The 16,095-nt window shown below is 37.5% G+C and overlaps 1 protein-coding gene across 1 annotated transcript in view; it reads left to right on the forward strand.

Moving 5' to 3' along the window:
- The window catches only part of CUL3 (cullin 3), a 39,224-nt gene extending 23,942 nt beyond the window's left edge, over window positions 1–15,282 (forward strand). The window contains exons 8-15 of the mRNA XM_035334563.1: window positions 146–316; window positions 1,775–1,882; window positions 4,618–4,742; window positions 5,074–5,170; window positions 6,180–6,314; window positions 11,569–11,755; window positions 13,455–13,600; window positions 14,291–15,282. Of these exons, the coding sequence (XP_035190454.1) occupies window positions 146–316; window positions 1,775–1,882; window positions 4,618–4,742; window positions 5,074–5,170; window positions 6,180–6,314; window positions 11,569–11,755; window positions 13,455–13,600; window positions 14,291–14,422 (1,101 nt within the window). The 3' untranslated portion in view covers window positions 14,423–15,282. The remainder of the gene's footprint in view (window positions 1–145; window positions 317–1,774; window positions 1,883–4,617; window positions 4,743–5,073; window positions 5,171–6,179; window positions 6,315–11,568; window positions 11,756–13,454; window positions 13,601–14,290) is intronic.
- The last annotated feature ends 813 nt before the right edge of the window (window positions 15,283–16,095 follow it).

Here is a 16,095-nt window from a genome sequence, read left to right on the forward strand (position 1 = left end):
TCTTCTTCTGGCTCTGTTATTTGCATGTTGGTTTCTTTACAGGCTACTGTTATGCCATATACTTGCTGTGAATTGCTTTAAGTATCAGGGTTGTAGAGGACATTTGTACTGGAAGACTAAAACCAGCAAATTATTTCTTTTACAGCTAACAGAGCAAGAAGTAGAAACTATCTTGGATAAGGCAATGGTTTTATTTAGGTTTATGCAAGAGAAAGATGTTTTTGAACGGTATTATAAACAGCACTTGGCAAGAAGACTTCTCACAAACAAGAGTGTTTCAGATGACTCTGAGAAAAATATGATATCTAAATTAAAGGTAAGGTAATACCTATATATATTTTGTTTCATTTAGTTCTCAAACATGCTTTCTTTGGTTTACATAAGGGATATATCCATAATGTCCATCTTGGTGTTAAATACAGATTTGATTTTTACAGCCCCAACAGAAAACACTAAAGTTTTTTCTGAAAGATTATGTAGAAATAAAAGGAAGGAAATATTGGAAAGTACCTGTGATAGGAGAGCAATCTTGAAGACAAACTTTTTTTTTTTCAAAAATAATTTAAAAAGCATTTCCATGCAAGAGATAAGTTGTCTTCTTGACTTGATTTGAAGACAACATTGTGCTGTATTGTAGATTTTCTGTTATTGACAGTGGATTTCTTTTGATTGCATGTAATTTGTTAAATTTTACTTTCTCCTGCAGGCTAGTAGTTATGCTCAATGCCTTTTTCATTAAACATAGTTTGAGATAGATTGAAAAAAATCTTCATAGCCAGTGTCTAGAAACATATTTTCCTTATTTCTCTTCATTCAATTTACATGAAATTATAAGAGTGGCCAAGACCTGGAGAAGAAGGTAAAGCCCTGAAGGTTGACAATCCTTGAAGCAATTTCTAATGCAACTTTCTAAGTGGTGTGTTAAGTGCCTAGGGGACTTTTGCACCTGACTGATTTGACCCTAGAATCAAACTTCTCTGATTCTCAGTTTTGACCCTCATATTTTAATCATTAAATAAAATCTCTTTGCATCAGATTTCTCCAAATTATCAGAATTCTTTACCAATTACCTATCCACATCTTCTTACCTGGTAATTTGGAAGGTACAGGGCATACAGATGCAAGATGAATAAGTGGACCGAGACTGCGTTCTTTTCTCACAGCTTGCCCAGTGATTGGAATGCTAAAGATAACGCTTTCCTTTACCATATACATAAAACTGTTCTAGAAATATGCAGAAAGTCTGGTATATGCAAAGGAAATATATGTTTGTGCACGTGTATTGATATATGCAAATGTCCCTGATTCTAGAAAGATCTAGTAATCTCACTTGGTAATCTGCAGTAAACATTGACATTTATATATGCTTAAGACAACTTGTTTTCTGATACACGTAAATATTTTTCTTTTCAGCATCATGCTAAAAAGGAGGTGAAAGCATATAACTTGATCTGATAAGCTTTCACTGATTGTTTTTTCTTAAGATGAGATAGGAATACTGAAAACATACCATAATGCAGTAATGAGAGAAAGGGGAAGGAAGAAAAGTTTCAATTTGTGTATGATTAGTTAGATCCTTATATGAATAAATGAGGCGTAGTTGTTGTTTTTTTTAAAGTTCTGAAAGGAATGAAAATTAGGGTCCTGGTTACCAAATGTACAGAAATAGCATTTTTATGAAAGTTACAAACTAGCTCTTTTCTTTTAGAGTATTGGTGAATCTGAAGATCTCTTCATAGTGCTGGCACAACAAGTCTTACTTTTTGTATTTTAGACTGAATGTGGATGTCAGTTCACATCTAAACTGGAAGGCATGTTCAGGGACATGAGCATCTCAAACACGACGATGGATGAGTTCAGGCAGCATCTGCAGACGACCGGGGTAAGAGCTCCGGGTACTTGGCCTCTTACTGCAGTACAAAAGCTAAAAGGCCATGTGCCCTGCTGAACGTTTTATTCGGTAGAATGCTCATGCAGATTTGGTTATCATCCTCAATTTGTATTTCTCTTAGTGTTTCTCACATAAATAGACGAGTCATTTCGAACGGGCTTGTCCAGCCGGTGCGGGCCGGCAGGGGGCGGGCTCCGGCCGCTCGCCTCACGGGGCTCCCTTCCCGCCGGGCCCGGCCGCCCCGGTGCGGGGGTCCGACACACCGGCCGGCCCCGTCTGGGCATTCCTGACGCGGCAAAGACTTTTGTTAAACGCAGAAGTGCTGCCTGATTCAAACTGGCCGATGTGGACATAACTGTTCAGTCAGCAAGTGTTCTGTTAGCTATCCCATGCAGCCTGAGCCCTTATGCTGCCCTTATGCTCAGTGGGGACCTCTGAAGCTTCATATTTCACTTCTATTTCAAGATACCAGTTTGCTTGCTCTAAACACTTTTTTTTTAATGCTGACACATAATAGTGCCTAATATATAATAAACAGCCAAGTAGTTCCTTGCCTGCAGGTAAGTATGTCTGTATGTCAAGCATATTTGAATCATGTCCAGAAACTCAAATGCCAGGAAAGTGTTCATGGATGTACAGTGATTGTGCAAGGGGGTCTAAAGTTTGTGTTGTCTTGAAGCTGTCCGCTGAAATCTACCTCATCAGCATACTGTGAAGCATCATGAGTGGAAGAAAAATGTTCTCAAAGTGCTTTCAGAAAAGGTTGTGGAAGCACATATGTATAGGTATGGAGGACTTTGTGGATGGGCATCCTTACTACTGCTTCTAGTTCTTATAATCTAATGATTTTTTCCCTCTAGGATGGTTAAAATAAGAATTTCAAGAGCAAGTTCTTAAAGCATTTCCCTTTTTAGGTAGCATTTGAAACTTCCACATGGGATTTTCTTTTGTGTTAAGGATTCATGTACTTTACTTGACAGTTTTACACTGAGTTAATAAATGATGTATATTTTTCCAACTTAACTATGTGTAGCTCATAAGGTAAAGTTAAAATGTTAGCAGCTATTTTACTCAACCTTATTTGAAACTCCTTCTTGGCAAGGAACCAACTGTTTGCTTTATGGCTGCCTTTTGTTCAGTCTTGTCATTGCCTTTTAATGACATTTCCGGGATATTTGTTTATGATGGACATGTATGTATTTCTATTAGTGGTAATATTTGAGATTAATTATATATATTTTTAATATTACTGTTAACATGCTGGTGTTATGGCTTTGTGTGAAATAGTCCATTCTACTCATTTTTAAACAATTTATACACTTCAAATATGTGCGGTGCCTCGTAGGGAAGTCAGAAATCTGTTCTTCTCTAAACAATCCTACCTGCAAAGTCCTCCTGCTGGATCCTATATCCTTATACTGCATTTCCAGACTGGCCAAGACCAAAAAACCTCCGGGACTGGTCACCACTTCTGCTAAGATGATTTCAGTTCTCGATAAAATTATTTTCTTTATCTTTCTAATTATATTGATGGCCTTTGGCTGGAGTAAAAATTGTTTGAAGCCTCTTTTTAGGTGACCTACGGATTAGTTTTCTCTGTCTAAATAGCTGTTTGAATTTCTCTTACGAGCCTCATGACATTGGTCATGACAAAATTAGAAGCATGGCAGTAATGCTGGCTACTGAACAATCTTTATATAGGTCTTTCCATACTTCTGCAAATCGATACTCTCCTTAACTAAATTCAAGGGGATTTCAGTATGAGTAGCCTGGTGTTGGTCTAGATTTTTCAGAAGTTTCCTAGACACAACTTCAGTAATGTACAAAGGCGTTTGACACAGCCGATACAAAAACTAACACGGTACATGGAATGCTGTTCTGCTGCTTGATGTTAGAAGTTTCTGAATTCATATGATGTTTTTGATCTTCTGAAATACAGCGTGCACTATTTCTGTCATAATTTATAGCAAGTTGGATATATTATGCTTTTGCTTTTCGTGTCCATAATACAAGATCTTTGAAAGTATTACTTACCCTAGAGCTGAAAATACTGAGTTTTAAGTTTAATATTGCTAAGTTTAGTTGAGATACTAGTGATACTAGTGCATGCCTCGCTGGTAGCCAGAAGTTTATCACCTACTAACCAAAGTGCTTTATACTTAAAGATCCATACTTGAGCTGCAGAATGTTTTCTGACCAGCGCTGGTAAAGGCTGTCTTCAGGGAAAGTGGGTTGGTTGTGTGTGTAAAAGCGAGTAACTGTTTAGTGTGGATGCAAATTGCAGGAAGAGCTTGCTGCTGTTTAACATCAGGTAGTCAGTATTATCTGCATCTAGAGGATAAATTTATAAACCCTTACTTAGAAACTTTTTAGCAACCTGGCTTTGCTGTAGTAAAAACCTATCTAGAAGGAACTGTTACATATATTACATATATTGTAAGTTATGTTTAGGAGCACAGGTATTTCATTCTTGGTTAACACTTACTTTTATAATATTTGTACACTCTTAAATGCCACAAGAGAATAACGTGGAGGATTTTTGCTATACCATCTGACGTTTGCCATATGTTGTGGTAGCGTTGACTTCATTTGTCCATTGTTGGAAGAAAAATGTTACCCATTTTTTTCTTACTCTGTGAAAATTCTATATATCCTACACTGATGCAGAAAAACAATGAAACAATCCTCTTTTAAAATAGTGGATGTTTTCTTCCAATTGTTTGTAGGTCTCATTAGGTGGTGTTGATCTTACAGTGCGGGTCCTCACAACAGGTTACTGGCCTACCCAGTCAGCCACACCAAAGTGCAACATCCCTCCAGCTCCCAGACATGCTTTTGAAATATTTAGAAGGTACGTATTAAAGCAGCCTTTTAGGTAGAGGGTTTAAGAGCAAACTTTCTAAACTTAACTTACAGATGCATTTTGCCATTAAAATTAAAGACATGTTAACACACTGCTCTTTTTCAGTGCGTGTGAAAATTGAGAATGCAATATTCAGGTTGTTAGGCTAGAGATTTGGGGAGTTTTTAATTTGATTTCTAGTTCAGTATTTTGAAAAAGCAGGAGATAGATTTCTTAATAGCTTTGGGAAGTCTACATAACTACTAAGCTACTGTTAAGCAGTTTTCTCCTAGATACAAAAAGTAAACTGTGTTATGTTGTTGATTAATTTGAATTACAGATTTTATTTAGCCAAACACAGTGGGCGACAGCTGACACTCCAGCATCATATGGGTTCTGCAGATCTCAATGCCACTTTCTATGGGCCAGTTAAAAAGGTAAAGTATCAAGACTGATAACTTGATTGATATTGATTTATAAAAGAAGATTGCCCACTGATAATGTAAGGAAAAGTGCCTTTCATCATCACCTTTATTGTCTGATTCTTCCTTTGTAACAGTTGACACATTTTCTTTTGAATATGATTTGAAAGGGTCACTTTCCATCATCCTTTTTAGTACCTCATGGAAAAGTAGTAATATTTTCTCCTTGTAGGAAATTTGGTGTTCTGCATTTTTGGCTTTTTTTTTTAACTAAATCGGTCAAAAGTGAAATGAAATTTATCTTTAGAATAATTCCTGTTATCGTGGAAAAAATACTGTTAAGCCAAGTCTAGTCTGCTTTTCATGTGCAGAGTGCTAGCAACATATACATTTTTCCAAACATGAAAATCTTAGTATAGTTTGCAGAAGTATAATGTGTAATAGTTGTGTACACCAGAAAATTTTATGCTAGTGATTTAGATTTAGAGTTCTAAAATGCTAAGTTACAGGTAGTTAATGGCACAGTGCTTGGGAACAAAGAAGGCAAGGGGAAATTAAAAGAAAATTCATACAATACCACATATGAATAACATGCATTTGTGAGGGTGTTAAAATTGTTTTACTGTAGGACAGACATTGTGGTAATTTTGATGATGATATCAGTAAGAAAACTGGAGGTTGCTCAGATAGTGGAACAGGTGCCCAGAGAGGCTGTAGAGTCTCCATCCTTGGAGGTGCTTGATATTTGACTGGATGCAGCCCTTAGCATCCTGTTCTAGATGGCCTGGCTTTGAGCAGTGGCTTGCATACAACATACAGAGGTGCCTTCAGGCTGAAGAAATCCACTCTGATTATAAGACAGCTATTGGAGAGAGATTCTGGTTATCCCACCAGGCGTGTGCAATTCTATCACTTGTGTAGACTGATCTTCAGGATAAGTTGCATCATATAACTTCCATCTTGCTGAGGTAACGTATTTTGGAGTGAAAAATAATCTAATGCTAGTTTTGTGTTTCTAAAACAGGAAGATGGCTCGGAGGTTGGTGTAGGAGGTGCCCAAGTAACTGGCTCAAATACGCGGAAGCACATATTGCAAGTCTCCACTTTCCAAATGACAATATTAATGCTCTTTAACAACAGAGAAAAATATACCTTTGAGGTAAGATTTGTGTTTTTCTCACCTGATTCTAAAATAACTGTTTTAGGCCTTCTTGCCCTCTTCAATAAAAGACATGAAGAGCAGGTGTGTCTCATTCCACCGGAGAGTGGGTCAGGCCAATAAAGAAAGGAGCAGATCAGCACCAGTGCTGTGTCTGGCAGACACTCCTAGAAGACGATATTGGGAACAGAAGTTTTCAGGAAAGTTGAAAGGGGTTGTGAGTGTGGTTATTCCTCAACCATAGAGCTATAGAAAAGCTGTAACTGGAATGCAGCAGGTGGCTCATTTTCCTTGAGAAGCTGTACCTAGAGGCCCAGGGGTGCAGATGGGTTTGTATCCTTGCTTTTTAAATACTGAAGTTCTTAAATTGGCTAGCTAGAGCAAGCTGTAGGGCTAATCAAAGAACTCTCGTTCCTTCTCTGACCTGGTGAACCAGAAAAGACAATGAGGAAGTTCCACGTACCTCCCTAGCAGGGAGGTTGGAGGGTTATTTCTGGGAAGGGTTGAAATGATCAGCTGATGAAAAATGATGGAGAATGCTTTGTGAGTGGAGGACGATCCTGTGCTGTGAGACGTGAGCATTGTATTGTTAGACAATATGTGCCAATGAATAGTTTAGTTTTAGGTATTTTATTTGGTTTGACAAATAAATTGTCATTGAGCATTGGACTCAATTGGACTGAGTTCAATTGTCATTGAACTGTCAAAAGAGCATTGGAAGCCTTGAAAAGCAGTTATGGGTGCAGCTTGAAGCTAAGGTGGTTCTCAGGTTTTCTCATCGGCTTTGGATTGTGCCATGTGTGGTACTCACCTGCCTGTTTGCTTGGATTTTGCTTTTCAGCTTTTTTGGCATACTGCTAGCCTACTAATGCAGGATTTTTCTTTGAACAGTTGGGGGAGGAAGGCAGTGTTTCCTGAGAGACTCTTAAATACTTCACATGGTTCACAAAAGATTATTCAGGGGACAGAAAGTTTTGTGTGCTGTGCAGTGCATCACAGGAGCATTGCACCTCTGAGTCCTGCTGCCGAATACTTGAACAGGAAGGGGACTTAACAGCTAGGTTGACAGCTTGTTTGTTTTTCCTTGTTGAAATTGGGCTGGTAGCTCTGTTATTTTACAAAATTACAGGCTTTATGAATAGCAGAGCTCATCTATATATGAATAAATAATAGTTGGTAGAGTCGTGAAAAATAATATTTTAATATGTGCTCTAAATTACAGTCCGTTTTACTTAGACCAGATGGTAGAGAGCTGTGTCCTCAAGTTTTTTCCTTGTTTAGGTGTTCTTAAGCTGTTTCATTGTGTCACCCTGTAACTAAAACACTAAGAAGGCATGCTTGTTTTGTTTGGTTTCTTTGGAGAAGTACGTGGGAGTTGTCTTTAACTCCAGCCAGAAAAGCTTATGAAAACCTAAGGATGGATTAAATTTTATCTTTTGTCAGTTGATTATTGAATACTGTCATTAATTACGGAGCATATCCTATTGCTTTGTCATATCAAACTAGTACTTTTACTGCAGCAATAATGTGAGATGTGGCTTGTGCAGTGCTGGAGTAAGCATGGAAGCATTTTTGATCTGCAAGTGTTTCTGCAAATTCAGATCTGGACAACTTAGTTCGAAGTTGGTTTTGTGTTTGGATAGACTTTGCTGTTTTGTTCATGTTCTGCGTTAATTCTGTTAATTTGAAACTTGGTAAGAGCATCACAGCGATCCTATTAACCCATTGTGATTTTAAAATGGGATGATGATGAAAAATTATGCCTAAGATTTTACAGAAAACTAAACAATTGTTACATAGCACAATTCCTTCTTTAAAATGTATGCAGGTATTGTATTTCTATACGGTAAGGATTTCTTTACGTATGCAGAAGAACTGGTGGCCATATGGGCCTAGCTTTATCTTCCTCGAGTCTAAAGATATTCGTGCAACCTTCAAAGCTTGCTCACATTTCAATTCATTTTCTTCTAATGAAGTGTCATGTATTACTCAGCATTTTTTCTGCTCGAGTTTACAATACAGGTCAATGTTTTAAAGGGTGAAATGTACATCTTTGTCACCAAAAATGAGGGGAAAAAATTTGGTACTTCTGTATCTTTGGGCTTAACAAGCAAGAAATACAGGTGCCACTGTAGTAGAAGTAAAGTTGGTGGGTAACAACAAAAATGAGACATTAGCACTTAAAACTGACTTGACTGTTTTCTCTTTTGCTGATCCAGAGATCAGCTTCGGAAGAATTATGAGTTGAAGTCTATATAAATAAATCTTAGTTTGTTGTCTTCTTGTAATTTCATGACTCTTTTAATTTCCTTCTGCACTTTTTCCTTCTATCAGTAAACTTTCTTGTGTAGAACTGGACAGAGGCCGTGCCTAAAATAATCACTTTTGTAGCCTCCAGATAGGGCTCACTTTTACAAGTGAAATTGTGTAATAGGTACTGCTCTTGTTCACAGCTCAATTACTGTCCTCAAAATAAGGCATTTTTGGAGATGGGGAGGAAACACTGTACATTTTCCACTGTGCTACATCAGAATATAGAAGTGTCTAGAAAAATGATATGCCACAGACGGAAGGAAAAAGAGCGCAGCAGCATCTGTTACCCCATTCATATTCAGAGCTACGTTTTTTATCCAACTTGAACTTTTTCCTTCTTCTGAGGGACTATATTGCAGTGCAATTCTTTCTTGGTTCTTACTTTTTAAGCTTGCTTATGCATTCTGAAATGATTTGCTCGCATTAGTGGCTGAATTGGAATACTACAATGTGAACTAAAATAAATACCTAGTGGTTAGTATGAAGATCTTCAGCATCAACAAAACTCAAATTTCATTTTATCTCCTTGTTTTTTAATTATTATTTTTTTCCCATCACAAGCAGGGAATATATTTCTTGTAAAAACAACTTAATTTTGAAAGGATTACTTTTAGCTGGTGATCAGAAATCAGAGTTTGGAAACATGCATATTGGAAAGATAATGTATCTTTCTTCTAAGCTAGATCTGGTTTAGAGCCTCAAGGCTTTACATTTACCTAAGTCCTAAAATCTAAGTGCTGCTTTCCTTTGGTTAGTTGAGTTTATGCTGATCCATTTCAGTAAGACTTTTTGATGTGACCATCTGAAGGATTTTTTTTTAATACTGCTGTGTGCTGAATCTGGAAAAATCTGTGGAGGTGACAGGTTTTTTTTTAAATAAAGCAACAAGTAAAGAAATAGTGTGCCTCTTCATGAGTCACTTGAAGTTGTTGATAATAGCAAATAATTAAAATGTGGGTGCACATTGCTTATTTCAAACACTATGAATATTTCTAGATATACTATTTTATGAATATTCTTAAGAAAACTTAAAATAAGATTTCCCAATCATCCAAAAGCAGTAGGTATCAAAAATTCTGAGATTTGATGGTTTTGTGACTTACTGAATCTTTACCAAACTCATTCAAAAGAATTTAAAATCATGTGCAAAAATGTAGCTTCGCATAGCTTTACATGAAGTCAACATCGCACATGTAACACTGGGTCTGTAGCTGAAAAACAGGGCTTGTTCTCTGCCTGAGCTGTGCTGGGATCTGATAGTGAATGTGAAAGGCTGGTATATTCAAGTTGGTTTTGCCTGTTGTCAGTGGTGGCTGACCACAAAAGAGCAGATTTTTTTTTTTTTTAACGTGAGTACGCAAAAGAAATAAGATCATTTAATGGAACTTAGTTGTACAGTGACAAGAAAGTCAAACTTCAGAGAACCCAAGTTCTTTACAAGTCTTTAAACACTGGGAGTTCTTGAGCCTGTTGTTAGCTTGGTGGTCATCAGTTTGACTTGTGTGCCACGAGAATGGGGAATTCCTGGGGACAACAGAGTAGCTGGATACTGCTCCTAGAACTGATGATGGGGAAGCTGCAAAAGTGACAGCTCTTGTAGACAGTTACAGGCCTGTGATGCTTAGTTTTCTATTTGGTAGCTTAGTCTTTAGCTGCTAGAGGTTCCTCAAGAGTCTGAATGTTAATGTGGAATGGGAGATGCTCGGGGTTCACTCAAAACTGTGAAAAAGAAGAAAATGCAGATAAGTCTGTAATGAATGGAAGCTCAGTAAATGAGTTGAATTTGAAGAAGCAGAAGTAGTTGGCCTGCTCATGAAGCATTTTAAGACATCACTGCAGCTTTTCAGTACTTACAGGGGACTTACTAAAAAAATGGAGAGCAACTTTTTGCTCAGGCAGATAGGATAAGGGGGAATGGTTTTAAACTAAAAGAGGGGAGATTTAGATTATATCTAAGGAGGAAATTCTTCACCCAGAGGGTGGTGAGGCACTGGATCAAGTTATCTAGAGAAGTTGTGGATGCCCAATCCCTGGAGGTGTTCAGAACCAGGTTGGACAAGGCCCTGGGCAGCCTGATCTAGTGGGTGGCGTCCCTGCCCATGGCAGGAGGGTTGGAACTAGGGGACCTTTACGGTCCCTTCCAACACCAGCCGTTCTATGATTCTAAGATCATTCTGCATCCAGTGTGATTTGCTTACTGACTCATGATAACTGATGACTTACCTAACATACGTCTCTCGGCTGAACTCTTAGGAATACTAAGAGAAGTACAAAAAGTTATGTAAATGCTTTTCACAAAGGTACATAAGACCTTCTATAAAGTTCTTACCTTTGCACTCTTCTGTATTTCGCCTCTAGAAATTGTAACTGAGGGCGTATAGGCTGTAAATAAATTGTTTGAGGTTATTCACAAAGGAGGTGTAGCTAATCTGGAGTACTGTTACTGTGAAACAGGACCTTGCGTGCTTCCATTAGTCAAGATCCTGTTTTCAGCAGAGGTGCTGACTGAGAATGCAACTACACAGTTCTTCATCAGGACTGCTCATGAACATGTGTTTTCTGTCACTGAAGGAGTTACTTAGGAGCTTTGATTTCATTCTGGTCAGTGGCTATTGGAGACAACGAACAAATCCTTTCAGCTTTCTTGAAAAAAAAAAAAAAAAAAAAAAACTTTATTGAATTGTAACAGCTGGTTATTCATTTTTTTCTGTTTTCAGCTTATGGTAACTGTACTTTGACCCATGTGGGTTATTCTGCGTGGTACACATTGAGACTTAGTTCATGAATTCTCACCTGTCAAGCCCTACAACTGTCAAAGTACTACTAGTACTACTATTTTGCAGGCTTGAAGAGGACCTTTTAAGTAGTCGGTGTTGTTGTTTGCAAAATGTGATGCTTATTTCTGCACTGGCTGTAAACTGATTAGGATATTTTTCTTAAGGAAATTCAACAAGAAACTGATATCCCCGAAAGAGAACTGGTTAGAGCCCTTCAGTCTCTTGCGTGTGGCAAACCAACACAACGTGTTCTCACAAAAGAGCCCAAGTCAAAAGAAATAGAAAATGGTCATATATTTACAGTGAATGATCAGTTCACGTCTAAACTACACAGAGTCAAGATTCAGACGGGTAAGTGGAACTTTATGTGCTGTCTTGTCCCCCCAGACTGCCTTAAAGCATAAAATTCTTTTGCAGGCTCAGCGTCCGTAGAAGTAGAAGGAAGCAAGGAATATATTTTTTTGGTTTTGAGTAGTTGCATCAAAATGAGAATTTAAATAAGAAGAGTATGGAAGTTACAGTTGAGCTCATTGTTTTTCAAAATTTGTGGTTCTCTCTTAAAAGGGAAATTCAAATTAAATCATAAAAATATCAGGCCACTAACTTTATAAAAAAAAAAAAAAAACCTGCCGCAGATGTGTAAGCCATTGTACTGCTGTGAAATGGAGTGACATTTTTGTCATGTGACACAGCAATGTTTACTTGCATGTACCAGGTTGCTGAAAGGTCTTTGAGCAATGATTTGAGTGGAAAAACAAATGAGAGAAACGAGTCGGTGTGATACAACTTCGCTAGCTCTCCAAAGAGCTGGTTTATGCTGTACATAAGTAATGCTGATACCTTTTGTCTAGGAGGCTCTCTGGAAACAGTTTCTGGTTTGTAGTACCGACGTAGATGCACTTCAAAATGTTTTGCAAAATAATTTCCTGATTTTTTAGTACATAAGAAAACATTTTCTGACTTTGTAGGTCTTGGTGTGTAAAATACACTGCACTGTGGGCGGTTTAGATTTGTTTTGAGTGCAGCCTTGGTAATTCACCTGCTGTTTGTTGCAAGTAATGTAACTCTGGGCTTCTGTGCAGCATGCCGTGTCCAGGGATGTAGGTGTGTAAAATCCAGTAGTGTGTACCAGTAATTACACTAGATGCATCCTGTGTAAGCAATGGCTACACTGTCTTCAAATGGACGCAGAGCGTTGTGGTCACAACCCATTTGCCACACTTGGAGTATTTCTCGAGTGAGCAAGAAGAGTACGGCGACTAAATGAGGTTGTTCAGATCCCTGTGATCGGAGCGCTGTGACAACCGTTGGAGCTTTGGTGCAGTTCTGCTTTTCTACTTCCACTCCACAGATCTCTGTGAATGGGGGATATGGTTTGGGGTTCAAGATGACTTTAGAGCAAAGTTGATACTTGCGGTTTTAACATAACAGATGGAAGTCTTTTCACATACATCTATTTAAAAGGGATAAATACTTGAGGCTTTTGAGTGAAGAAGAAAAGGGAGGAAAGTGGTCGCAGCGCAGGGATTGCTTACGATGATACTTGGGCGAAGGGGTAAGAAAAGCTAGACACAAGGACAGAAATAAAGCATAAATAGAACAGAATACAGAAGAGAATGCAGTCGACTCAAAGAAAATAAAAATAATGTTGACCTATTTCTTCTGACTGAAGAAATTTTGAAGTATTAGTTTATGAAATAAATTTTCAATCCTTTTTCTGTTTTAATTAGTGTATTATTCACCATATTAAAGAGAAGAATATTTAATGGAAGCATGGGGTTGGTAGTGCCTGTAAGCAGATTTGAGTACTGCTCAAATTTTAACATAGCAGTAATAAAGTAACACATTGTTATCTTGTCAGTTGCTATCAAAATATGCCAGAAAAAGTTAATATGTTCTTTGGGCTGCTTTTCATTAAATATATATATATTTGAGAATGTGAAAACCCAGGAAAATGTAACTTGAATTCTGGATGAAATAAATGATGAAGTTAACAGTTGCACAATGAAATTAAAATTAATTCTGCTACTTCTTTCTTTCTTTCTTGAAGTTGCTGCCAAACAAGGAGAATCTGATCCAGAAAGGAAAGAAACAAGGCAGAAAGTAGATGATGACAGAAAACATGAGATAGAAGCTGCTATAGTTCGGATAATGAAATCTAGAAAGAAGATGCAACACAATGTGCTAGTAGCAGAGGTATGCTTGTACATAGTTCTGATATGGACTTGAAGTTACTTTTCTTCTTCTTCTTGAATTCATGAAAGTTACACCGCCTTAACGCTTTCTGAAAGGCTTTTGAGAGATGCTATATTTCATCCATCCATTTTTTCCCCCCACTGTACATTAAAATCCAAAGACATGAAAATCCAAACCCTTCAGTTCAGGATGTATTCGTACGTATATCTAACTTTCCTTCTTCCCTTTAGTGGTATTATGATGTCATACTCCTTGACATACCAATTGGCAATGAAAACCACTGTACTTGATGTTACTTTCTGCTCTGGTCTTGACTGTTGGGTCCAAGCTTGAGAGTTTTGATCTCTTAGAGAGAAAGAGGGAGAGTCCTGCTGCTCTCACCTCCTAAGTTCTGACAGCTTTGCAGATAGGATGCGTTTTCCACTCCTGAACTCTTTATGGTTGTGAAACTGAGAGGATTTTCAGGTGGTAACTATGCCTGTTTGAGTGTCAGTACTTGGATTCATACTTCACAGGGAGCAAGCACCTGATGGAAAAAACTGACAGAAGCGTACAGGCTGCTTTTTCTGCTTCATAGTTGTAGCCAGCCTTGCTTCCGTAAAATGTTATGATTATTTTGGTCAGTTAAGATCCTGAATGAGCTTGTTTGCACTGTGATCTTATGTTACTGTTTTTGATCTTACATTTTAGGTAACTCAGCAGCTGAAGGCCCGATTCTTACCAAGTCCAGTTGTTATTAAAAAACGTATTGAAGGACTTATTGAGAGAGAATATTTGGCACGAACACCTGAGGATCGCAAAGTATACACTTACGTAGCATAAAATGCATTCAGAAAATTTGATTTATTCTTGGACTATACTCTTCGCATGAACTGGGAAGTTCTTTTAAATCATTAATATTAAGACGACCATCTCTTCTATTAAATTACAATACATGTTCTAGACCGTTCAGATCAAGCCTTTTACTCCTTTTGAGAGTTTTCAACATCAATTGATTGAGCTTCAGGCTTTTCAACGTTATCCCTGTAGAGATCATCCTTACAATTCTTTGGGAAAATGTGAATGTGCCGCGTTTGTTTTCAATACTGTATGAAAACAGAAAAATAAAGACAAATTTAGAAAATACAGCTCATTAAAAATAATAAAATTGTTGGAATTTCATTTCCCCAGATCTTCAGTGTTGATGTAAATGTGTTTCTGTAGTGTTGCTTAGCACTTCGCGCATTGTATAAGTTGGGTTTAAAAAAAAAAACACAACTGGTAAGGCAAAAATCCCAGTTATATTGCTCTGCTTCAAATGTTTCTTTAACTAGCCATGTTTAATTTAAATACTTAGTAATTTTTTGAAGACCCAAGAATACAACTTAAGCATGTTTCACTCTTCCAGCTGCACTCACTGTTGTTTGAACAACATGAATCAGGAACTTCTGGGGGTTCAGAAAAGACCATAATAAGTTTGGCTTTCCCTTCTGTAATTTGAGTTCTTCTAAATTAAACTCTATATTGATTAGGTTTGTTCTGGTTTCTTTCATAGGAAAAAGGAAAAGATTTTAGTGTGTATAAACTGTATAATAATTTTTGCTGTTGTACTCACTGCTGATGGTGGATTGTACAGGGCGATGTTTTTATTTCACTAAATGTAGACAAAATAAATTTAAAATAAATGGATCTAGTGTACACAATTCAAGTGTGTTAGAGTACAGGAATGGCAATTTTTGGAACTAAATGCTGTCCTCTGGGGAAACATTGGGATTATATTTTGTCAGTTAGTATCGTAGATGGATTTGTAGCCCCAGGGTTTCCCATCATAAGTACATATTTCAGGAGATTAAAGTGAAGCCAGCGCACACTATTTGTTTTTAAAAATGAATTTTAATCATGCAATAAAAAATTGTTACTATATTGAAACTTCCAGTTCTTAAACTAAAGCTTTCTTCCTTCTGAGTATGCTGCAAAAACAGCTTTCAAATTGCAGTTCAGTGATGTCACTGTTCTCATAGAATGGGTTGGAAGTGTGCGGTGTACTGCAGAGTTCTTACTAAACTGTGACATTGCGATGCGCATATTACACAGCTTCTCTGCCCTAACTACTTGTTTTAATGCAATACATTTGGGGGGGAGAGGGACAGTCGGGTTGTTTTTATCCATCGGTACTGAAATACATTTGATGGGCTTCCCAGAATGCGGAGCTGGAGTCGACACAAAGGAAGTTAGTTGCACATCATTAAGGTACTGCCAGAGTATTTCTTGACCAGCTGTATTAAACAAATACCTTGTTGTATTTATTTAGTAGCAATTCAGTTGAATATTTTTCATAACGTGTCCTCAGTTCCACCCTTCTCTACAGCCTTTTAAGATACAAAGCCGGTCTGTTTTCAGTGGTAGGGTGTTTCTCCTAAGGAGGAGGACAGGAATTGGGTTTGTTTTAGCCTGATTAGGTTGGTTTTAGCCTGATTAATTCCAAGGCATTTAAAAAAAAAAAAAAAAAAAAAAAA

This window comes from Oxyura jamaicensis, chromosome 9, assembly GCF_011077185.1.
Source record: "Oxyura jamaicensis isolate SHBP4307 breed ruddy duck chromosome 9, BPBGC_Ojam_1.0, whole genome shotgun sequence".
In the NCBI taxonomy this organism is placed as follows: Eukaryota; Metazoa; Chordata; class Aves; order Anseriformes; family Anatidae; genus Oxyura; species Oxyura jamaicensis.